This window comes from Scaptodrosophila lebanonensis, unplaced genomic scaffold (assembly GCF_003285725.1).
Source record: "Scaptodrosophila lebanonensis strain 11010-0011.00,11010-0021.00 unplaced genomic scaffold, SlebRS2 tig00000001-arrow-pilon, whole genome shotgun sequence".
NCBI lineage: Eukaryota > Metazoa > Arthropoda > Insecta > Diptera > Drosophilidae > Scaptodrosophila > Scaptodrosophila lebanonensis.
The window spans coordinates 18,391,627-18,414,568 of record NW_022060529.1 but is presented as its reverse complement, the minus strand read 5'-3'; the positions used below and the strand labels follow the sequence as shown (position 1 = coordinate 18,414,568).

The 22,942-nt window shown below is 39.6% G+C and overlaps 2 protein-coding genes across 7 annotated transcripts in view; one reads left to right on the top strand and one right to left on the bottom strand.

Moving 5' to 3' along the window:
- LOC115634020 (rho GTPase-activating protein gacJ) overlaps nucleotides 1–22,942 on the bottom strand; it is a 121,362-nt gene that overhangs the window by 86,835 nt on the left and 11,585 nt on the right. For 4 of the 6 annotated variants that reach the window (XM_030531546.1, XM_030531547.1, XM_030531548.1 and 1 more), the window contains exons 1-2: nucleotides 4,826–5,562; nucleotides 255–446 (exon numbers count right to left, since the gene is read on the bottom strand). In XM_030531546.1, coding sequence (XP_030387406.1) covers nucleotides 255–446; nucleotides 4,826–5,420 — 787 coding nt within the window. In that variant the 5' untranslated portion in view covers nucleotides 5,421–5,562. Of the gene's footprint in view, nucleotides 1–254; nucleotides 447–4,825; nucleotides 6,670–19,245; nucleotides 20,494–22,942 lie in introns of those variants that run through there. The other 2 variants (XM_030531551.1, XM_030531550.1) reach the window with 2 other exon arrangements.
- On the top strand, nucleotides 11,624–13,698 carry LOC115629415 (angiotensin-converting enzyme-related protein-like). Its single transcript, XM_030525900.1, has one exon. The coding sequence runs from the start codon at nucleotides 11,624–11,626 to the stop codon at nucleotides 13,547–13,549; it is 1,926 nt and encodes a 641-aa protein (XP_030381760.1). The 3' UTR covers nucleotides 13,550–13,698.

Genomic DNA, 22,942 nt, shown 5'->3' with positions numbered 1-22,942 from the left:
GCTTTGATTGCTACTTCTTACCCCCATTCCCATACATATACCCGTATATCACTTGTAAAAAACACCAAAAGTTTGTCGCGCACACCTGCCACTACACACGTTCGAGTTCGAGTTTGACTTCGACTTGGATCGACTTAGTTTTGAAGGTGTCTTGTGAGAAACGATAAGCCGTCAGCTGTGCCAGTGCCGAGCGGATTTGTAAGTTGATGCTCTCGATAAATGTGTAGGAGTAGGGGGTTTGATTGTGTACTCACCTGTTTTAATTAACTTAAAGTTGACATTGTTTTGGGTTTTGAAAGCCTCATTCAAACTGCTATGACTGTAATCCTTCAGCACACCATTGTAGGACGCCATGCTGGCTGGCGGGCCAAGGGAACCACCTCGTGGTCCCCTCCACCCAAAGAAGTTACGATTTCTTAGACCACTTGAATATTTTGCCAAAGAATCTGTACGAATATAAAGACTGATTAGTAATCTATTCCCAATGCGTATTCATTTCAAAGTGTTTTAAAAGAAAACACCAAATTAATTTGAAAACCAAGCAATTGAAATTAAAAAGGCAATAAATGCATTACATTACAGAGTTCAAAAACAAATAAACAAACAAATTTAAAAGGTAAGAAAAATAATCCAAGCAACAATTTAAATGTTATTCCAATCGAACAGTTTTCTTTGCCGTGGCCATATGTTCGGCAACAAATAATGGCACATTAAAGAGCAACTGACGGTGCCCTTCAATAATAAAGAATGAGAAGCAGTCTGGAAATAATTTGGGCAGTGCTGTGATAAATAAACAAACGCGTTGCTCTGACGTACAAGTCAGTTCAGACCAACACCCGTCCTAACCCCCCCACACGCAATCAAACATAGCTGTCTTTCATATTTATGCATAAATAATGAGTGAAGGCAGTGCTGGTCTCGGCTTATTTTTTTTCCTTTTCTGCTTCGACTTGAGCAAACGGAAATCTGAAGTGGTGGTCGCCCCGCCCACAAAAGCCAATTTATGGATGTGCTGAGGGGAGAGAGAGAGAGAGAGAGAGAGTGGAGAGTGTGGTTGTGTGCTACGAGAACCATTCAGAAAATTGCCCATTACAAAAGTCAACAGAAGCTAGAAAGAATAGACCAAGACAGGCTCATTTAAAATTCAATCAATAAATGAAGCGGAATTTAGCTTGCAGGCAAGCACTTGCCTCGAGATTTTCGGCACAAACACTCACACACACAGTCACAGTCACAAACACATACACATACATATGACCATGAAATGTTTAAAAGGCTCGAGGGCACACACAAGTATATCCGAGTGCCTGTCTCTCTGTCTTTGCCACAACTCCCTGTTTACCTTTTGCCTGACCACACGCCACAATAATGTGTGCGACTTCAATTACAGCCACACCATGAAATATTTACACCCTGGACTATTTATTGAATGCATTGCATCCAACTGTCACTACCCGGCAGTACAGCGGTCTAAGCACCAGCAGCGAATTAGCAACCACCACTCGAATTGAACGCTCTTACTGATAAATACCTTTCCTTCCTTTACTGGCATATTTTATTATAAGTCCATCAGCAAGAATGATCAACATTTTTAAAACTGTCCTACACTGAATGTCCTTAGAGGTTCATTCTTGTTGGAATCTATTTACACTGAGCATGATCTAACGAATTATTGAAAACGATGTCCAATGTAATATTTAATATTAAAAGGGAACGAAATTTTTACCGAACGTCTACTGATACTATTAAATAAAACACTTTTGAAATTCAAAAAGCAATAAATGCATTATAGTTCTTAGGAGTCCTTAGAGGTTCATTCTTGTTGGAACCAGAACTACTGGAATTTATCTGCTCTGATCTAATGAATTATTAAAAACTGATGTCCATTGTAATATTAAATATAAAAATGTATAAAAATATTTAATAGCGAACTTTTTTTTTTGTTTTTATGAAAAAAGGAAGAATATACACAAATGCGAATAGAAGTGAATTAAATGAGCTATCAACCGTCTACTGATACATACTATTAAATAATAAAACATTGTTGAAATCAACAATAAATGATGCTTTATGGCTAAAAGTTTTCGAAAATGTTTTCAGAGGCGTGGGGAACTAATTGCAGCAAATTTTAGTTCAAATCAAAACAAGCAGATTGAAGCTTATTTATTGTCATGGCTATGTTTTAAGAAAGTTATTCTTCTGGGCCAATACTGTTTTAAATTTATAAATTTTTTGAAGAGATCTTAATAGGAAGTCACATTCGATGAAAATCTTGTGCCGAACAAGGAATAGCAATAACATATAGTAATTTTTTTTTTTTTTTAAACTATAATAACATTTTTTGCTGGTAATATAAAATATGAGAGCGCTACTTTGCGCACAAAAAAGAATATCGGCATACTGCTGGGCAACGCTGCACATCTGGGGTTTTCTTCCTGTGTGTGCTTTCTTTATATTTCCGGTTTTGTGCACAAACCTAGCGTATACGCTCATAAGTATGCTATAGAAAATAATTTGGAGCGCACTATACGTCGCCGTCTTATTGACGGCTCCTGGCACTCGCTGCTCGATGCGCTTTATATATTAACAAGTATATACTAAGTATATACTACTTGTACTTGCGCTATTTGAAACAAAATGAACAATTCGTGTCAGAGATTGAGCGCATTAAGAGCAGTTAGTCGAGAATGGCTGGTCGAGGGGGTGAGGGGGGCTGAGAGGCGGGGGCAACTGCAGCAGTCACGTAGCAGAGGCTGACGCTGATTTAGTTTGGAACTGGTCATCAAATTTGCAGCGACTTTAGCTTGCTGATGAGAACTTTTAAATTAATTCAAGTTGAAGCGCAGTCCCGTTATCTTGAGCAGCTCAAGCTCACGTTCACGTTCACGCTCCCGTTCCCGCTGCTGACGTTGTTGTTGATTACACTTTCACTTATTCACGCGCTGATGAGCTGCTCGGCTCTGCTGGGCTCTGCTGGGCTGGGCTGGGCTGGGCCGAGCTGATCTGAGCTGAGCTGCAACTTGGCGACAGTCATAGGGGCACGTTTGTATTACTTTCGCTGAAGGGATGTCGTTGCCATTTTTGCCGCTATCGTTGCATGCCCCACAGCCGTCAGTCATGTGGCCCCTTGGTTTAACTTTTGAGAGCTTGTTAAGCATGGAGCTGAACTTATGTGCGTGCTGTGTACAAAAATATTTTAAAATATGCCACTGACACGCTATGGAGAGAGCTGCAGCAGCGAAATGCACAGCGGGGCTGCACACGCGTCTAATCCACTGAATGTTGCATGTGGCGCATACACACAAGCATGCGTGTGAATGAGCGGGTGACAATGCGATAAGGCGGCAACAGTATTAAAAAATTCATTGCTTACAGTACCTTCATGTTGATTTAGTAGAAACATATGCAAACAACAAATGCAAACGAAACTTAACGTCACTCGAAATGCGAGTAGAACTTGTAAGGTGTGGAACAGGAACAGGAGCAGGAGCGGGTGCGAATGCGAATTCGAATTCGAATGCAACGCAACTCAGACATAAAACAACTACAGCGAGCTTACACTAAGCAACAATTCGAACTGCCTCAAACACCACTTGAACATGTTTCTGACTGTTTTTACTTAGAATTCGAGCTGTCCGCTAAGTGCATGGTAGCTGAGTGTCCGTCTATTCGCGCCCCACCTTGACAAACGTCAGGATATTGCAATCTATAAAAAGTAAATACATGCCACGTTAGTGGCCACTTCCACTCCCACTTCCCTGCTATAAAATGTTCCTTAACAGCTCCATCAATTTTCGCATTAAAAAACTTTTTTTTTATGCCCCCCTAAAAGCTTATGGTAATAAGATATCTATAATAGGATGTAATATAAGTATATCTGTAGAAAGCAGCCACGAAATGGAAATACATATATCAATAGGTATATACTTGTAGAAGCACTTAGCTAAGCAGTTTTTCTTAAGTTCAAATTGCAACTGTCTATATACTTTGAGTTTATTTTGAAAAATCAAATGCAATCACAGCAAATAACTTCATATTTATGAGCAAGTCTGATTAACTTTTTTGGAGTTAAATTGCTTTGGTCTTACTTAATGCAAAATATTTATTGGAGGCTGGTCAAATAGGAGTAGTTCTATGTCAGACTTTCAGGAAATTACTAAGCCAAGTTCACTATTTTCTTCCTTTATATAGATATTGTATCCCCTCTTAAAAGGAGAAGAAAATCCCATGGAATAATATTTTTCCGCTTCTATTAAATTTGCTCCAAAAATGATTAAGCAAAGTGAGAAACAAAACTGAGAAATTTTTAGAGCATTGCTCTTAAATGAAGCCCCGGAAATATCTGCCATATCTATGCAAAACACTATACTAGAAAAACTGAACAATACAGCTAGTTTAATAAACGAAATTAGCTTCACAACTGAAAAGTTGCATTCAGATAATAGCTGCGTTCCTTTGCACGTTTTGAAAGTATTGCTGGATGGTATTCACGTCTAACACTTAATATTTAGATTGAGTTTCGTGATCGTTCTTAATTGTTGATGTTACCCTTACCGACTTAAAGCTCGTACACCCGTTAACCCTTTTGGCGAAAGTTTATAAAAATGTACTTAATGTTCAAAGGCACACCAGGTGCTCAAAGGTAAAGTGGTGTTTGGTGAGAGAATTGTTGTTGCCTAGTGTTTAATAATAGTATTTAAATCAGTCATGGAATCAAACTCTGTTTCGCGAGGCTTTCTACATATTTGCAGTTCGCTTCAAGCCGCGCAGCAGCAAAAAACTGTAAACAATTTGATTAGAGTGCAAGAATATAAGTTGGAGGCACCTGTCACCTTTGGAGGACGCCCCACCACTACCACCAGCCGCGCCACCTGCCCCTCCTCCTCCACGCCCACCATCCGCGCTGACTGAACCGCCACGCATCTCTCGTGGCCCATCATACTGGTCCGCACTGCGGGAGTGTTCGGCGAGCGCTCGCCCACGCTCCTCCCTAGGCGAGCGAGCAAATAAACCGCCGCCACCCGTCGCGCCACGACTACGGGACTTGGGTGAGTCGTAGACACCCGCATAGTTATCAAGGGGCGGGGAGTAGCTCCGGCCATCCGGTGATGTTGTGCTTGGCGTTTTCGGTTGAACCTTGATGACGGGCTCGCGTGCCTCAAAGAATGCATCGAAGTTGTTCTGGCGCAGGTTCTCGCTACTGAACACGGGATTCTCGACATGCACATGCACGTCTTCACGCAGGCGATTTGACTCCCGTGTGTCCGAGGAGGTGGAACGGCCCAGCCGGCCGAGCGGTATGTGAAGCTTGGGACGCAATCGCGATTTGCTCGCTGGCGATTTTGTAGTTGCTGAGGGAGGTTCTGGTGGCAGGTCCATGGGCGACATGGGTCGCCCCCAACCAGGGCCGAAGTGTGCATGTGTGGGGTCTGGCGAGGGGGGCTCAAGAAATATGCTGGGGCTGCGATCCCGAGCGCTCACGAGCGCCCCGCTTGGATACTCAAAGGAACCGCCGGCTCCCACTCCTCCAATAGCGCCAGCACCTAAACTATCATCATAGGCGCTGTGTCGTTCCAAAGGTGCGCGTCCGCTGCTGCCACCCCTGCCAGTGCGCGTGTTCGCGTCATTATACATTGGTGGTGGTGTGGACAGCGGCGTGACACGCAATCCTGCAAACGATTGTGAAAGTTGCGCAGACGTTGGCGTCGATTTTGGCGAGCTAAGCTTTCGCTGGTGATTTAGAGGCGGTGTTGGTGGATTGGAGCGCCTGCTGCGTATGCTGGAGCGCTTGGCCGAGGTCGGATTCGATTGGTTCGAGTTGTTCGAGTGCGTGAGTGAGGCACGTGAGGTGCGACGTGTGGGCGTTGGCGGCAAACTCTGCGACAGTAGCTGTGGCGGCGGCTGCGGTGGTGGTGGCTGTGCGTCGAATGGGAAGACTGTGGTATGTACTGGCGATGGCAGGTGGTGCGGCGAATTGGGCGTGGAGCCTACAGGTGGTTGTGGATCGAACTCTGATTGCTGCTGCAATAAATTCGTGAACGACGATACGTCTGGATTGTAGTTACTTCTGTTGCTGTTGGCGGTGGCGTTGGTGTTGGCGTTGGTGTTGGCGTTGGTGTTGGCGTTGGTTCTGGAAACTGGATACTCAATAGGCACGAGTGGCTCACGCAGGCAGTCGAGTGAGGGTCGTGGTTTCACGCGTGGTGCAAAGTAACCATATGTCATCAAGATGAGATCATCGGCTGGGTATATTACGTACATTCCTCTCGGTCCCCATGTGACATGGTGACGACTCTCTAAGAACTACAAATCGCGCTTGGTGGTTAGCTGAAGCGTTCAGATGAGTGGGGAGTTATGTCTTTTGCAAGGGGGTCAGTTCGATTATCAGTTCAAGTAGCAGTATCAGTATCAGTATCAGTAACAGTATCAGTGCTTATGCAAATGTCTTTTATATTCTTGTTTTTGTTGTCTTTGGGGCTGGCTAATGCAACTGAACGAACCGAAAAGTTTTACGTAAATTAAATTAAAATCGTACTACACATATACACATAAAAATATATAACTACGTGACTGGGCCTTAACGTACTTCCTGTTATTTAAAAGTATCACAAAACGAGTTCAAACTTCTTGGGTCGTGTCGTCATTTAGAGCGTTGCATGCTGGAAATATCTGAAAAGAGAGTAAATAATAAGAATTGGATTATTCTTTGTGCGTTACGTTGAGTAGTCAGTCTCCCATGAGAAAGAAACATATGTACATATTGTATTTATCCATTTGGCACGTGTCCCTTCCTGGCCTAACAAATTTTGTTCAACATGAGAAATCAGTCGAGCAAAAGTTATACAAAAGCTCTGCAGCACAACTGCAGCAATGGGTGAATGGGTCCATGGCTGAGGATGAGGATGCGGAGACATCAATATCTTTACGAGGGCATCAAAAAGCACGCATTAAACAAACTTTGTACAAGAAGGCAACAAACAACAACTTGGCAAATGGCATAACTTTTTGGGGCGTCTGCAACCTAGGAGTTAAGGTGAAGCGGGACTAGGAGTATGTACATACTTGTATGTATGTGACCAGGTTAGTGACCAGGTCGGCACAGCTGATCATCCATTCATGGCTCATAGCTAACACATTAACTCAAATTGGCAATGACAGCACCGACTGTGCGTGTTAATGCGCGTGTCTGCGGCCATTGGGGTTAAATCAAATTACTCCTGGCCCACATGCAACGCTTACAACACTTGGCCGCTTCATGCGAGTTTATTAGCCATTGACATTTATGCGCTAATTACAAACCAATTTATGGCCAATATTAATTAAATGTGAATAATTTATTAAGGCAGCATTAACTTCATTGTAATCTGTAGTTAAACATTCACAATTAATGTTGTGCACGAAATAAATGCCAATAAATATGGCAGAACAATCCACTGTATAGTGATATAGTATCTACATAAATACACATTCGATTGCACTGTGTGTACACACAGGTATCAGGACTAGTGGAGGTACTAGTTCTTTTCACGAAACAAGTAATGATTCTATGTATAAATGAGCGGCAGCCCTAACTATCTTGCCAGATAACAACTTTGTATATGTATCTATACTAATATTATAAAGAAGAAAGATGTGATTGCTTGTTTCTTTGTTTTAAAGGATTCTTTCACTGTTGCGAAGCTACACTCTCCCCGACATAGGCTATACTATATTATATTATAAAGATAGGGCACTCATTTGTAGAACCCCAATAATCTAGTTGAAAGTGTAAAAAAATGTCCTAAAAAAATCCTGAACAGGATGCTGTTAGTTTAGAATTATCATTGAAACTTCATGTCGCTTTAAATATCAAGGCAATTTTTTCCCCAGCCAAATAAAAAACTGCAAATCGATCGACACCGTGAATAATATCGAAGATACAGTCCATCACCTACAAGGATTTTTAAATTCAATAAAACCTGCTGGCCAATTGTCAAATAAATTGAAGCTAAAAATCGTAATTCCAATCATGCTTTTCAGAAATCTAAGCCCTTCTAAGCAGCTGGTCAACTACCTCATATACCGAGGATACCGATGATCCCACGATGATCATTTATATGGCTTTAATTTCCGGTAAAAACATCTTTCGTGTTCAAGTCCCAAGTCCAAATTTTCGAATTATTATCGCCCTACGATCGACCCCCATCATTTATTTTGCCATTAAATAAAAAAACATCAAATATCATTTACAGAGAACCTCTGACTCAATCAAAAATAACAAAAAAAAATCAAAAAAGCACAACAAAAAAAATTAAAATATTACTATCCAGACGGCAAAAAGACGGGTGTACTTATGTGTGGGAGTGTTATAAAATTTATAATTAATTTAAAATGATTGTCTAATACCCGTGCAAAGCAGGGGCAGGACGCTAGTTAGACAATAAATTGTTAAAAATATATGGTACTCTCTAGTGCTCTAACTTGTAAATATATTTTGACTTAGAGCGCTTTGTATAATAAAAAATCTCAATCAAAAGAAAAAGAAAAAGAAAAAGCATCGGCCCATCGACTAGCAAGCCACCAGTAATTCATGGTATAGAGCTTGGAACAACAGGAGCTAACTGCAGAGTAAGTCCTACGCCCCAATGGGTAGATAGGCGCTGGGCGAAGCACTCGGCAGTAAAAAAGGAGGGTAAACTAAATATCCAATATAAAATATAAAACGCAAAAATATCTATATCTTACAAGTATATCCTTCGACATCAACGAAGAGTACAGCACTTGGGGGAAATTGAATGAAAACACGTTTGCATTGTGCGAGGATAACTAGTGGTATGGGGGCTAGGTCCATAGCCGCTCACTGTGGGGTAAGTAGTGCATGGCAAGGTGTAGGTAAATGCTTGGCAAGCTCTTAAGCGAATCACGCACGAACTCTGGCCACCAGCCAGCAAATTGACGGCATTGAAATGCATTAAACGCTTTCGCGCACGCAGCAAGCAGCACGCTACAGATACAGATACAGCTGCACACAGATACGAGCAAATACGTGATATATATGTGTGTATGTGTGTTTGTGTGTGTGCTGTGTGCTGTGTACAATATATGCCGTACTGATTAAATTTATATTGTCATAAGCTGACAGACCTTGTCCGATGAGCTACAATGGCGGCAAGGGCGACGCAGGCGGAACCAATTCCTAAAGCAACTTTAGCCTCCGCTTACATTCAGTGTAGAGGCGTGCAAAAAAAAAAAAAAATTAAAAGAGTAATAATAGCATACTATAATACGAGTACATACTATATTGCCCCCAGAGCGACGAAAATGCATTAATAAATAAACGCATCATAAATCATGAACACATTTTAGAGTGCGATGGCTAGATATAAAAGAAATCACGCGATTTAATTCGACCTGAATTATTTATTGGCTGGAAGTTGGCGAGTCTGTGAATCCGTTGCTCGGCAATGGCGGGTAAGCAGGCGCATATGGTTTGGGGGAGGGGGGGTCTCATAAATAATTACGTTTACTTAATTGAAAGCAAGAAATGCATCAGGTTTGGGGCCCTCGTGGCTGTGCAACAAATCCCAGGCACCGCAGGAAAGCCCAGCAACAGCCACAGAACGAACACCAACAGCACTCCGTGTACATTGTAGATGCCGATATTAAGCGTGGGATGTACCTTTGTATGTGTGTGTGTGTGTGTGTGTGTGTGTATTTGTGTATCTGTGTGTACATGTAAATATTTTCGCCCTACAGCTCGGCTCTTTGCGTTGCCATGTAAGTTGACAGTTGCCACACGACGGTAATTGAATTGTTTTGCTGCACTTTACCAGCTCGTTAAAGCTGTCAACATTGATCTATCAACCAGACCCACACCGGCCTGAGGTGTGCGTGTGGCAGGAGGGGTGGTGGGGGGAGGGGGGGTGCCACAAATACTCGTAATGGCGCCATAAGCGCACCTTCATGCGCAAAACGTACAAAACGTACAAATTGCAGCACAATTTCCCCAACGAGCGAGCTGCTGAAGTACTTACTTCTTCGGTAAATATTTTTAGTCATTTGATTAAAGTAACGAGGTAACAATGGCTCCCATGTAGAGATGTGCCAGCAAAAACGAATACTAAGTATGTATGCGTATCCCTGTACATTTTTTATTGTCAGCAATCATCTTGTAGATAATATATATATGTATGTATATGAACTCGTATAAAGCTCTAAGCTAAGGTGCTTACCATAATTATGAGACACCTCACAAATTGTATTTTCAAACCTCGCCACGACTTTGTGCTTTGTATGTGGGGAAAAATTAAAATAATTTAGGTATATATAAAGCTCTAAGCTATTAAGATTAGTGCCAGCAATCGTTTGTTTTTATTTATAAGTCGTGAACTACAGTAAGAACCACATATTTGCGTTCCAAGCATTGTCAATGTATATTGTTTTAATATGTTAAATCTGCTGAGCTCAATTCAGCTAATATATTTTACAAAATATTTTTCATATTTTTTTATCAACTTTCAGAGGCAATTTATGTCCACCCACAATTTCTAATCCAATTACTATCTTAAAGAAGTACTGCTGTGTACAAATGTGGTCCAGAAATTGAAATTCAAGTCAAGGGGATTTTTCGATAGGGAGAAATCTGTTCACACAAAGTGTATATAATCTTGAACAGGATCATGAAACGAGTCGATGTCAGCTTAGATTTTATTTTATATTATTTTATTACAAGTTTGTGTTGTTTTTCTGACACAAGGCATTACTTTGAAGACGAATAAATAGATTTGAATGGATATATAAAGGTTTAAACAGTTATAATAATAATTTTAAACAGGAATAAATTTAAATACAAACTGGGGGAAACGAACACGCTGCAATAGTCGTGTAAAAGCCATAGCAGCGATATATGTACAAGTATGTATGAATAGCAGCAAATTATATGAAAGGTGTTCAATTAAAATATTTGTAAGCTTTTTCTACAAGTAAATTACTAAACTTGAGTAAATCTCGCTTAAAACTAAGCTGCTTACAGTTACTTCGTTTGAAGTGAAGTCATTACCAAATTCTAATTTTTTCCTTGCATTACATTAGATTCTAATTAATTAATTATAATTAAGGCATAATTAGATCTTGAATGGGCTGTCACGGCGACTTTATTTATTTATTTAATAAATCAACAAATAGTGCTGTCGATACATATTTATAATGTTAACTTAAAAGATAGGAAAACCTAAGACAAAACTGTACTGCCATTTGGCCAGCCAACAAACTCAAAAAAAAAAAAATAAGTAGAGGAGGAAATGATATTCTACTTCACGGCTAATTAAGCTTATATAGAAAATACAAAAGATGGAACTAAGACTTAAGCCCTGCAGAAGAAGTTGCCATTTAGAAAAGTGAAAGCTAAATGAGTGTTTCAACATTACATTTAACGGGCGTTGTTTTGTTTCCATACAAACGATAGACGTATGTTTAAAATTAGATTGTTCATGGAACAAAGACAAAGGCGTGAAGAGCAAAAGCAAAAGAAAGAAAACAAAACTAATTGACGGATCGAATGAAAATTAAAAGTGCAAAAGATACGACAACTTCGAGTTGGGGATCGATCCGGCGAACTGGCATTTGCAGTTTAAAGTCTGGTGATATGTGTTCCAATATTGTGTTCAGTTTTTTGTGGGCGCTTTTGATTTTCTTTTGGTTTTCTCGAGCTCTAGCAGCTCCCGAAAGCACACTAACGTCTGGAGCCGACTCGGCGGAGCCAACGCCCGAAGAACTGCAATTTTTTGAAAAGGAAAATGAACTACTCCGCAAGCGTTATCATGAGGAGAACTTGGCTTCCTTTGCGTACAACACTAATGTGACGGAGGCAAATGAGCAGAAAATGGTTGCAGTGCTGGCTTTCAATGCAAAGAAGAACAAACTGCTGGCTGAAACCATCAAAAGGGCGGGCTATGAGAAAAGCAGGAATGCCAATATTCGCAGACAAGCACGCTGGCTAACCAACTTGGGCTTAGAAGCGCTGAATGAGGATGACTATCTGGAGGTACAGAGCGCCATATCTGCCATGAAGTCCCACTACGCTACAACCACAGTCTGCTCCTACACCAATCGTACTAATTGTAAGCTCACACTGGAGCCAGATGTGCAGGAGCGTTTTGCTCACAGTCGTGATGCGGATGAGCTGGCCTGGTATTGGAGCGAGTGGTACAACAAATCAGGAACCCCGATGCGGAACAACTATGCAAAGTATGTGCGTTTGTCGAGGAAAGCGGCACAGCTTTACGGTTATGCCTCTTATGCTGATTACTGGCTACACTTCTACGAAGATCCGGGGTTTGAGAAACAGTTCGATAACTTATATCACAGGTTATTGCCCCTTTATCGTCAAATCCATGGCTATGTGCGGTATCGTCTGCGTCAACACTATGGCGCCGAACTGATACCTGCGGGGGGCAATATTCCTATGCACCTGCTGGGCAATATGTGGGCTCAAACCTGGACCAATGTCATTGAGCTAATTACGCCCTATCCCGAGCAAAAGTTCGTAGATTTAACTGAGGAAATGAAGCGGCAAGGGTACAGCGTTCATAAGATGTTCGAGCTGGCTGATGAATTCTTTAAATCGCTGGGTATGCGGGCTTTACCGCCCAGCTTCTGGAACTTGAGTATGAAAACACGCCCCAAGGACCGTGAAGTGGTGTGTCATGCGTCTGCTTGGGACTTTTATCAGGATAACGATGTGCGCGTTGCAATGTGCTCAGAAGTCTCCACAAAATATTTATCGACTATTCATCATGAGCTCGGACACCTTCAATACGCTTTGCAGTATGATAAACTGCCGGCGGTATTTAGAGACGCGGCCAATCCTGGCTTCCATGAGGCCATTGGCGATGCTGTCACTTTGTCGGTGATGTCAGCCAAGCATTTGAAGGCGATTGGACTAAGCCAAATAGGAAAACTGGATGAGCGCACTCGTATCAACGAGTTGTTCAAAAAAGCAGTGACCAAAATTGTGTTCCTCCCCTTTGCCTACACTATAGATAAATATCGGTTTGCTCTGTTCCGTGGACAAATCAAAGAGTCGGACTGGAATTGCGCATTTTGGAAAATGCGCTCAGAGTTAGGAGGACTGGAGCCGCCCATATATCGTAGTAATAGTGATTTCGACCCACCTTCCAAATTCCACATTACTGCGGATGTGGAATATATGCGTTACTTCACTGCCGATTTTTTACAATTTCAAATGCACAAGGCCCTATGTCGTCTGGCTGGACATAATAGCCCTAACAAATATGACCCGATGCTCGACAACTGCGACATCTTTGGCAGCAAGGAGGCTGGCAAAGCCTTTAAACAATTTCTATCCTTGGGAAAATCGCAGCATTGGAAGAAGACACTGCAAGAATTGACTGGCGAAACAGATATGAATCCATATGCCCTCCTAGATTACTTTGAACCGTTGTTTCAGTGGCTCCAAAAGGAAAATCGTCGTCTTAACGTCCCGATCGGCTGGCCGGAAACAAATAAAATTCCAAGCGATTGCAGAGCACCGTCAATATTGGACAATTAAATATCATTACATAAATGAATTAAGAATTTATTGAAGTGTTCTTAAAGAACGTTCTCCGCAATGTCTTAATAGTCTACAATACCTTTTGATCTTTGTATTCAATTGAGGTGTAAGATATCAACGTACCTAAATAAAACCACTTGTTAATTGGCAGCTACAAAAAGTCTTTGAAAAGGATTCAAGAAACTTAATAAGCCATTAATATTTGGGTGCAGGGCTTTAAAGTACTCGTGTATCTAAAATTTAAAACATTTGGCCTATGGTTCAAACTGTACGATTTTTTTTGCTAATTAATAATGTAAAAACGAGTAAAACATTAAAGGCGCGCCTTGTATGTCCTGTACCCACCACAAATCGTTTTAATGGAAGCTTTTTGATAAAAGTTCTTAGATTCCAATTTTGGAAAAGTAATGAGCTTAATAGCTGTTGTTACTAAGATTGATTTTTGCATGGAAGCTATGGCTAGTGCACCGAATTTGAATAAACTTCAGAATATCAAGAGGCATTACAAAACTCGTATACTAGAAGTACTATATAACAAAGAGTGGCGATATCTTCATAAACAAAAAAGCATGTAGTCTCTCCGTTTGTATGAACAGCGAGAACTTTTGAACCATAAAAGCCACGGACACCAAACTTGGAATGTAAACTTATATATATATAAAAACAGAGTAAGTTTGCTGCCTCAATATTTTATAAGTATAGCTGCCATTGGGCTGGTCGGTGCATAGGAATGAAGATGATGGTACAACCAAGTCTATTTAAGTTGAAACCCTATAACGACTATAACCTTCTACCCATTTATTTTAAATCACGATTATAAGGTTTGTTTGTAATTAATAATTTCATTATCCAATAACAAAGCACGTATTGTTTGGCAACTTGCCTTCGTTGTAGAACTCATCCTTTAAAAGAAAATGTGTAAGCAAAATAATTAGACATGCTCGCAAATGCCTGGGCAACCGTTCTATGTTCGCTCTTGAGGGACTTTATGGCTTAGATAGTGCGACCTCAGGCTGCCTTTTTGCCGAATACAAAAAAAAAGACGTTGCAGAAATACCCATAAGTTAAAGATTTTCGGGCCTTATGCATATTTAAAAAATGTTCTTAATAAAATATAAAAACATGAAATATAAATGCAACCAACTGCCAAAAGTTGTCAGTTCCCATGCACGCACTAACAGACTGGCACCCATACATTTAAAAAATATCTGTGCATGGCAGAAACATAAATTGCGAACGGCAGCAGCGAGAGCAACAAAGGCAACAACAACTTATTTCCGTCAACACAGCTGCCACGAGCCTTTCATCATTTTCTGCCATAAAAGTGCAACGGCAACAATATAAAATTAATTAACAACAAAAACAATGGGGCAACGAGTTGAAGTGCCCCAGACTAGGATTGAGAGGCGGCCATTTTGCACACATCCGCAGTCACACGCACACACCCACACCCACACACACACACACCCACACCCACTCATAAACACAAAGGACTCCAAACAATGAAATCTAGCAGACTTAAGCAACTTATCATTGCTGCCGCCTGTACACTCTTCAGAAGGTCGTCTGGCCGTGCCCCTCTACAAGAAAAGGCAACAACATTTTTAAACGCGAGCAAACAGCAACAGAATGAAAATAAAATAATGAGGAAGTAGCAAGCAGCAACAGCAACAGCAACAGCCACAACAGTTGCAGAGCAGTGTAGAGGCAACAGCAGCAAACAGAAAATTGTTATAAATAAACAAACAGGCTAGGCAGCACTTTGGTCGCATTCTTTTGCGTCTGCTAGCTGCTCGCTAGTCCCCCGCACTCCCCTGAAGGCCCAACAATCTGCATCCGTGCCTGACTCAGCTGCCGCCACCACCGACCAATTCGGCAACTTGGCATCTTGCAGTGTGTTGCAACCCAGCCAAGAGCCAACTGAAAAGATTGGCACGGCGGTACGGCGACAACGACAACAACAACAACGACAACAACGGCAATAATATCAACAACACATTTACAAGACGACCGGGTTACACTTACAAAGTGTCCCAAAGCGAGAGCAGCAAGCGGCGCATGAAAATGAAGGAAGCAACTTGATTCAAGTGCATTGTCAAGGCAGTGGCGGGCACGGGTCCGTGTCGTGCCGCTGGCGGTCGCTCGATGCAATGTGAAGGTAAATAGACAGTCAGCGGAGCGGCAGAGAGAGGGACAGGGAGAGAGAGAGAGAGAAAGAAAGAAAAGCGCTGGCATAATTAGATGCTGTTGCAAAGCACCGATGTTGGTGAGTGGCATACTCATGCCTATACCCCATACCCCATAGCCCATAGCCCATACCTCATATCCATGCCAAAATGCAATGTTTCTTCTTTCTTGTATGTGTTCTTGTACATTCGTAACAACATAAACACATAGCATGTACATGCACTGAAAGAAAAGTAGACAAACAATTATAGACCTACTGGGATGCCCGATTTGTAAGAAACATTTAAGAGTAAAAGCCAGCTGGCTTTCAATGACTCTGCGACACAAATAAGAATTACACCTTATTCTGTTTTTACACGGGTTTTTGTACACGCTTTTGATTTAACACGGTTTGAAAATTAAACATTTTATATATGGTTGCACGACTTTATTCCATTAAGCACGCTTCAAAATAACATATGATCAATGTATTTTTAAACAATTTTTTTTGTAACACGACTTTTTCTTAATTTCTAGAGCACTATTTTAAAAGTAACATAATACTTGAAACGCTAGGATAGAGATTACCCAAATAAATAGATACCTTTCTATAAACAATATCAATATTCACAGGAAAACGGTTTGAAAAAAATTACCGAATCATTATCATAGAAAAAATATTGTTCCTAGTTTTGGAAAACTATTACGAAACACGTTTTAAAAGGAGTTCTGACATGAACCAAAGCGTCATTAAGTAGTCTATTGTGCTTCCAGCAATTATCGAAATAGAAACCAACACATCTATAACTCGGTTTTACTTATAATTCAAGTATAAAATAGCGCACTTAAATATACTTGAAATAAGTTAATTTTTGAATCCTCTTTTTCTTAGTGTATTTGACATGAACTTGTGCATCTTGTTGTTACCATGGCCTGCATATCGGACAAAAGAAAACAACATTTACTAAATTCTTTGTTGGTTTCATACACTATCCACTCGAAAGGGTCCAATGCCATGTGTGAATGATATTTGTTGGCTATAAAGCGGATTTTTATTGCATGTGTGAACACGAATAAAAACGACCATCATTAAAATGCTCCCGAAAAGATTTATGGTCTGCTAATAGGTGACTAAATATACTTGTAAAAGACATTTTGTTATTTTTTCAAAACAAGGAACTGTGGAGAGTGCTGGGTCCGTAGCTCTGTGGCTCGTTAATTGGACCTACTAGCTACGAAAGTAATAATATAAGCCAACAAAGCAATTCAATCTAAGAATATTTTACACAATATTTAAATTAAAGGTTTTTATGTGTTACATAAAATTAATGCCAGTTGTTCATATGAAGTTATTCTTGTGCTTCGATTTTAACTTCAAAATCATTTAAATAGTTTTATTTTCTGCTGATCTACTGAATGTTTAGTGAAGGATATGGAAATACAGGAGGGTGCTGATAATGGCCAACATGGAAAGATAACAAACGTAATATTCATCGTGTTCTGCATTTTGATAATTTCAATATCTGTTGCAGTGTTAATATATGGAATTTTATTGCTGACAGTTTATTCGGATAATTATAAGCAAGGATTTCATTAAATACCAACACTTCTAGGAGTTGTTAAAACAAAGGAATATAGTATAATAATTATTTAAATATAAAAAGAAACCACTGGAGTTTTATTTATCTGAATGATATTTTTAAAATTGTGCAATGTAGTAACATTTTTCATCGTGGGATGAACTATTATTTACCAGCTGCTAATGAAAAAGGTTTTCAAAATAAATTAAGTGCTCGGGTAATTTTTTATTGGCTGCTTGTAAATGTACCCGAATAGTTTATTTTTAGGGAAACCAATTATATTGATTTTTGTCAAATGTTTTAGCAATTTCCTTAGATGTTAATGAATGGACTTTACAAAATATTAAGACAACACGTGCTTTACTATCTAATTTAATAAATATAATTCACATTTTTGTAAGCGAAAATATACTAAAATAGAGCTTACATTTCGATAAATATTTTTGATCCTGTAAAATTTAGTAATTTCTATAACTTTAATGCAAGCTGAATCAAACCAATTAAGTTTACATTTGAAGTCCTTTAATGGAACCACAAGGAATATCTTACTAGACGGGCAACAAAAAATACACTCTCAGTTTATTTTACTTACATTCTGGGCACATTTGTGAATCACAGCAAACGCTTTAGTTATCAAGGATAGAGTATTTTGACTGCGGTTGATCTAAAAACCACATTTGTTTTATTTGTTTTTTTTTTTTTAAGGATTCTTTCAGTGTGTTTTTATGTCATTCTTGAACAAATAGCTTTGCATTTACGGAATTGCTGTGCTCTTGTCCATACTTGCGGGAATATTTTCTACATTTAATGGTAGACTGAACTTCCCCCACCAGCGGAGCTGTGAGGCATAAAGGAGTCCTCCAAGCAAAACGAGTTGCTTATGAGTAGTAGTCCGTAAACCAATTGAAGCCCATCCTCAATCAAATTGCTACTTATTGCTCAAATTAGCAGCGAACAGAGGGCGAATAATTGGGTACTTTTGTTAATGGTAAGCCCACTTAAGACCTCGCCCACGCGCACTTATTCAGAAAATCCTATGTGCGAAACAATGCGTTAGATTGAACATAAAAGCATAACAGGCATTTTCCACATTCATTCATATATGTAATTCCTCATAATTCCCTTATTGAAACGCGAACGACACTCGCCGACATATGTAGCTTCCCACATACTTAGTATACTCGTATGTGTGTGTATGTGTAAGGATATGAATATTCTAAGGCAAACAACCACTGTCAATATGAGGCAGTAACCAACCACTCATATTATACACAATACAAACAAAACAAACGCAAAACGGTGAAAAAGTTCAGGTACAAAATACGAATATACTTCTATGTATATAAAAAGTATTCGTCGGTAAACACAGAAACTTCCACTAACAAAAAAAAAAAAGAGAGAAGAAGAAAAAAAACTGCAAAAAATGACGAAAACTCAATTTGCGAAAAATACCCATAGAGGAAACAAAAACGCTTACACACTGGCATAGACACACACACACACACATATGGTTGTGTGCGCCATTTTGATTGCCTGTGGCAGGCATGTTTTCATCACAAATATGTGTGCGTGTTTTGTTTTGGTTTGGTTTGGTTTGGTTTGCTTTGCCGCTTGATTTTTACAGAGCTCCTCTTGCCGCCGTGTCGCCCAACAAAGCAAGGCAGAAATATTTATGAAGATAAAACGTAACTTTTTGACATCGCCTCACTGGACAGCCCTCCCCCCACTAAGGGTATTAACAAAGTCAAAAAAAACGAGGGTAGATACATTTGGCTAATTAGGTAGACAGATAGAAAGACACACCGTTGACTGTCTGGTTGCTAGCTGTAGGGGTTTGCCATTTCAATTAAAATTAAATGAACTTAAGCTGCTGGCAAATTACTTTTTAGGCACATTTTTCAATTCAATTGTAAATGATGGGAAAGGAACTGAGGACTGGCCACTTACCCTTTATATGAGCAGCAGCTGTAGCCTTTTCAAACAAAATCCTTTGCTTAAACCTGCACTTGGCATTGTTACGGAATTGAATTGGCAATTATTATTTGCATATATTTCATTTCGCATGCATATGCATTTGCATATTTCATATTTTATTTTTGTCACTCGATGTTGGATGTAGTTGTGTGTGCTTTCATATTCACTTGCAATTTGTTTTTGTATATAGTATTTATTTATTATGCCCCGCACTTGACTCGAGTTTGTTGTGACAATTTTTCACTGCACTGTAACCTTTTTATAGCTATTTTCCTTTTGTTGATTTATTTATCTACTTGTAGCAACCATTTGCACTTTTCGTTTCGTTTGTTGTAATGTTGTTTGCAATAGTTTGAAGGGTCGTTCGATTCGATTCGATTCGATTCAATTCGATTCGATTGCAGCCGCCCGAGCAACAATACGTTTGTTAAGAGTCTGCGGCGATTGCCGATGTCGTATGTATGTATATATGTACATACGCGTATGTATGTTTGTAGCAAATATGCCAGCTATTTAGTGATCAATGCGAGCAGCTCTCGCGATCTTTCTCATCCGCACAGACACACACACACACACGCACGCACACTCGCACACAGACACGTGCATGCCCCACCACGAGCATTTAACGCCGATCGACGACGAATTTAGACTGAGGCTCAACAGTCTTTAGCATTTTCATTTTCTTTCACAATTTCTGTTTTTGTTGCTTCCTCTCTTTCTTCTTGCTGTGCTTACGAGCGATTCTCATTCTCATGTTTTGTCGCCTGCTGCTTCGCATGATGCTGTTAATATTGTTAATGTTGTTGTTGTTGTTCTTCTTCTTCCTCTTGTTGTTGTTGTTGTTGTTATCAATAGAGAATGACAAACTAACCAAACGACTGTATTCCCTAGCGCAGTTCAATGTTGTGGGATTTGTTTCGATCACTGCCTTTAATTATCTTTGACTTTATACACGGGTATACAATTGTTGTTGTTGTTGTTGTTGTTAGTTGTTTGTATGCTATGCGGCGTATGCTCAATATTTTGCTGGTCGCCAGACATCCAGTTCATACCGCATCCGTGACGTGTCCGATCCAGCCAATAACGTCACCATTGTTGTTGTCAACATCAGCTGTCACGAGCATTGGCGCGCGCGTACTCGACGATATTTTTAGACAGACGACCGCTATTCGCTCGTTATAGAGCGGTGCTAATTTTTGCAAGTGCTTTGGATCGTCGCGTCTGAAAATAGAAAGCAAAGTGAGCGTTTTAATGCCATGTCTGTATGCAGGTCTGTATGCCTGTGTGTATGTTTGGGGCTCATTGAAATGTTTGCGCGCACTAAATTTTGCATGCGAGCAAAGAAACAACAACAACAACAACAACAACAGCAACAGCAACAACAAAATAAGAAAATAGAAAATAAAAGGTATCACATTGCTATTAAAAACAAGATAGAACGCTACAGTCGAGCAAGCCCGACAGTAAAATAGCCTGTACTCTCCACAAAAAGGAAAAATTAAAAAAAAAAAAAAAATAAAAATAAAAAAAAAAATTAAAAAAAATTAAATTATTAAAAAAAATGAATGAATGAATTAATTAAAATAATTAATTAAATTAAATTAAATTAGAATACATGTTTATGTTCAGTTTAAACAGCATACATTTACATCACGTACCTATGCGTGTTTATATGCGTGTATGTATGCAGCACAAAGTTGAACAAAAGCAGAAACAACAACAACAGCTGCGGGCAGCGCTGCCGACAGAGCAGCAGGCAGCGCATGAGCAGCGATTTTACTTATGGCTATAACTTTCTTCAGAATTGACCAATCATGATGAAATTTGGCACACGGACACATTAGTACTAACTGGATGTACCTACCAAAATTGATTTTTAAATTCCGAGAATTACGGAAGTTATAAGAAAAAATACGAATTGCGGGGGAGCGGGGGGGTATATCAGAAAAAATAAACAAACTCGTTCTGCCTAGGGAACCTTGATACCAATTTTGGTTATCCTAGCTCTTGTACTTACTGAGATCCTTGCGCTCATACAGACAGACGGACAGACGGTCAGACGGACAGACGGACATGGCTATATCGACTCGTCTTCTCATCCTGATCAAGAATATATATACTTTGTGGGGTCTGCCACGCCTCCTTCTGTGTGTTACATACATGCGCACAAAACTAGTATAGCCTTTCACCCTTTGGGTACAGGCTATAATGATCGGTAATAAGGTGGGAGATAATTAGTTAAGCTTTTCAAATATATTTTATCGTCTAGCCTAAATCAAACTTAGATTTTGTAATGCCAATATTCGTTTTAGATTTTGGACTACAGTTATTTTGCAAATATCCTTATTCAAATGCTGTGTGTTCCAGAATTCCAATCAATTGTTTTTCAGTTTTTTAATGTAGCAACAAACATCACCATAGCAGCTCAATTAAAAGGTTCACACTAGAGTAACTGCTAATAAAGGATTGTGTTAGCTCAATCACATTTTATAGACATATATCTTTCCTTTCAAATTACATTGAAATAAACATTTAAGCGATCTCGTAAGCGTCTGTTCTAAATTAAACCACTTACCAGTATGATTCAAATATTTGTCCACCAATCTTAATTAACGTGCAACGAAAAGAAGAATATGTTCACATTTTCTTTCTGGCTTGTTGTATAAACCGTTAGCATCTAAGGCTGTAAAATGTTTGCCGATTTAAGAATCAATCAATAAAAGGGCCCAAGAAAATCGCCACGTTAGTTAAAACCGAATGGGAAAAAAAATCGACCTCAGTCCAAAATACACTACTAATATTAGTTGAAAAATAAAGAACCAATATTATCGCATTAAAATTTAAAAATATTAAAAGCATCAGCCCTAATCGTATAACTAATATAAGCTCCAATGCAAATAAAAGTTAAGACTCCTATTATCGCATTAAAATTTAAAAATATTAAAAGCATCAGCCCTAATCGTATAACTAATAGAAGCTCCAATGCAAATAAAAGTTAAGACTCCTAGCCTATTTTTTCTAAGCAATGCATTAGCTCCTTCAATTCTTAGCTGTTTTTTGTGAAGCTATCTATAAACTTTTTATTTTACATTAAATTTCTAAGCTAAGGTGGCAGACTTCTAAAAATTTTAATAAAACAAATACACAAAACATGCAAATGAACCTTAAAACGCACCTAGACTCTGAATAGAGCAACTGAAAGCTCCGTTCGATGAGGAATTTCGTTTTTCTAGCGGTGTAAAAATGGAAAACGAATCGACACGTCAATATGGCAAGTATTGAGCCAGATGACCTCGACACTTTTTAGCTGTCGGCTCTACACAAAGAAAGATTGTCATACGACAATATGGCCCCGCTCGCCACCCACACTTTGACTTGCAAATTTTCGATGAGGTGCTTTGTTGTGCCCTTGAACGGGTGAAACGCGAAGCCACCTTGTTGTCTGCCTGCTTCATAATGTAATTAAACAAGCACCTTTGATTTGCAGTTTACTTTAATCGCATTAAATTGTAAACACAAATGTAATAAGAGCCATTTGAGCAGCAACGATGAACAGTCTGTGCCGTTTAGAAGGGTCCGGGCCGTGGTGGGTTGGGATTGTAGGGTGATGGTCTGGTATCAAAGACTCTTCCACGTTGCAGACTAGCCTCAGTCACAGTGCCAGTTAGCG